Source organism: Macrobrachium nipponense, chromosome 42 (genome assembly GCF_015104395.2).
Source record: "Macrobrachium nipponense isolate FS-2020 chromosome 42, ASM1510439v2, whole genome shotgun sequence".
NCBI lineage: Eukaryota > Metazoa > Arthropoda > Malacostraca > Decapoda > Palaemonidae > Macrobrachium > Macrobrachium nipponense.
The window spans coordinates 40,614,941-40,617,440 of NC_061103.1; the positions used below are offsets into that span (position 1 = coordinate 40,614,941).

The 2,500-nt window shown below is 36.8% G+C and overlaps 1 protein-coding gene across 1 annotated transcript in view; it reads right to left on the reverse strand.

Annotated features, from left to right (window-relative positions):
• LOC135213338 (uncharacterized) overlaps positions 1-2,500 on the reverse strand; it is a 64,757-nt gene that overhangs the window by 35,371 nt on the left and 26,886 nt on the right. Inside the window, 1 exon segment of the mRNA XM_064247316.1 lies at positions 2,101-2,281. Within this exon segment, the coding sequence (XP_064103386.1) occupies positions 2,101-2,281 (181 nt within the window).

Genomic DNA, 2,500 nt, shown 5'->3' on the forward strand with positions numbered 1-2,500 from the left:
TCTATCATTCGTTGACCAGCAGCACCAATATGGAAGAAGTGTGCTTCGCTGTCGAAATTCTCCTACGTTCCTGAGGTCTTTTATTCCTGCTGAAGAGGACGTCATGCAACTTCTCGAGAAGTTTAAGCGTTGATAATATGCATCTCTACCCAAATACAATTCTCCTCGTAGATTGATGATCTATTTACATTATTTTTTATTTATTTGTTAACTTGTTAATTTATTTACTTTATTTTTTATTTATTTACTAATTTGTTAATTTCTTTTTTATCTCTTCTCTCCGTATTTCCTGTTACCTTCTGTTGCTTCTTTCAAATGAAGGCTATGATATACCACATGAATAAGGTTCATCTTCTGATAATAATAATAATAATAATAATAATAATAATAATATAATAACTAATAATAATAATAATAAAATCATAATTATAATAATAATAATAATAATAATAATAATAATAATAATAATAATAATAATAATAATACCTTCTGTTAATTTTTCAAATGAATTTTAAGTCAATGACCACTGTGGTGGGCTTGTTCCAGAATAAGATGTATCTCCTGAATAATAATAATAATAATAATAATAATAATAATAATAATAATATAATAATAATAATAAATAATAATAATGAGACAGACTAAAGAACTAGCCAGCGATGACACATGGCAATGGCTACAGAGGGGAGAGCTAAAGAAGGAAACTGAAGAAATGATAACAGCGGCACAAGATCAGGCCCTAAGAACCAGATATGTTCAAAGTACGATAGACGGAAATAACATCTCTCCCATATGTAGGAAGTGCAATACGAACAATGAAACCATAAACCACATAGCAAGCGAATGCCCGGCACTTGCACAGAACCAGTACAAAAAGAGGCATGATTCAGTGGCAAAAGCCCTCCACTGGAGCCTGTGCAAGAAACATCAGCTACCTTGCAGTAATAAGTGGTACGAGCACCAACCTAAGGGAGTGATAGAAAACGATCAGGCAAAGATCCTCTGGGACTATGGTATCAGAACGGATAGGGTGATGCGTGCAAATAGACCAGACGTGACGTTGATTGACAAAATCATGAAGAAAGTATCACTCATTGATGTCGCAATACCATGGGACACCAGAGTTGAAGAGAAAGAGAGGGAAAAAATGGATAAGTATCAAGATCTGAAAATAGAAATAAGAAGGATATGGGATATGCCAGTGGAAATCGTACCCATAATCATAGGAGCACTAGGCACGATCCCAAGATCCCTGAAAAGGAATCTGGAAAAACTAGACGCTGAAGTAGCTCCAGGACTCATGCAGAAGAGTGTGATCCTAGAAACGGGGCACATAGTAAGAAAAGTGGTGGACTCCTAAGGAGGCAGGATGCAACCCGGAACCCCACACTATAAATACCACCCAGTCGAATTGGAGGACTGTGATAGAGCAAAAAAAAAAAAATAATAATAATAATAAAGTTGAACAAATCCCACCAGTGTCTTCCTCCCTTTAAGATCACACACCAAACACGTTTAAATCAAACGCCATGACTCCGATAGCCCAAAAGGCACCCCAGTTGTATCGTCGGCAGGTCGTTATATCCCCCATCGATTTCCGAAAGTCCTGGCCTAGGACGCCAGCAGTTCACCACGTAGGAGATAAAGTCCTCTCCCTTAAATTTAAAATATTGGATGGCTCCGAGGAAGATTACTTTGTTCATCGCCGATGGGTTGATGGCACCTTATCAGGAAGACATAAATTAATTTCTTGTGTAGGGGGGGTTGCTTAGGTGTTGGTGGGTGTATGAATGAGAATGAGGAAGGGAAGGTTTTATTTTGTTGGGTCATTTCGTAGTTTATTTTATTTTTTATTTTATTTTGTAGATTTCGTATTGTAGGTTGTAGGAGGCGAGAAAAGGGATTGTTGAATTGAGGCTGTTTTTTTTCTATTTTCTTATATTGTTTTACACACACACACACCTATATATATATGTATATATATATATGTGTGTGTGTAAATATATATACATACACACACACACATATATATATATATTGTAACGATTAGTCGTTATTTGTTTTAAACAATCGTTACGATTGTTGCATTGTTTTCCTTACTCGTCAGTATTTATCGCCATGGTGACGAGGTTACTTTTGTCATGGTGTGAGTGACAGCTGCAGACAGGTTTTGGATGGCGATCTGAGAGGTTCTGGGAAACCTCGGCTGAAAAGGCAACAGCAGCATGGCAGTATTGGGGCAGCTGGAAGTCGTTTGTGACTTCAGCAGGAGGACTGACTTCTGCAGGAGGATGTGGACTCATCCGTTTCTGTGTCTTCGACAATTCTTTTGAATTTGTCTGTTTATTTTGCTGCTTGGGTATTATGTCTTGTTTATTTTTCAAGATCGTGCTGCCTATTTGTGTTATTGTTGTTATTATTTATGCTGTTAGTGTGATTGCCTGTTTTTATTCAAATCTTTCATTTTTGGTGTCGAGCAAGTGTATGGCTCTGATAATGA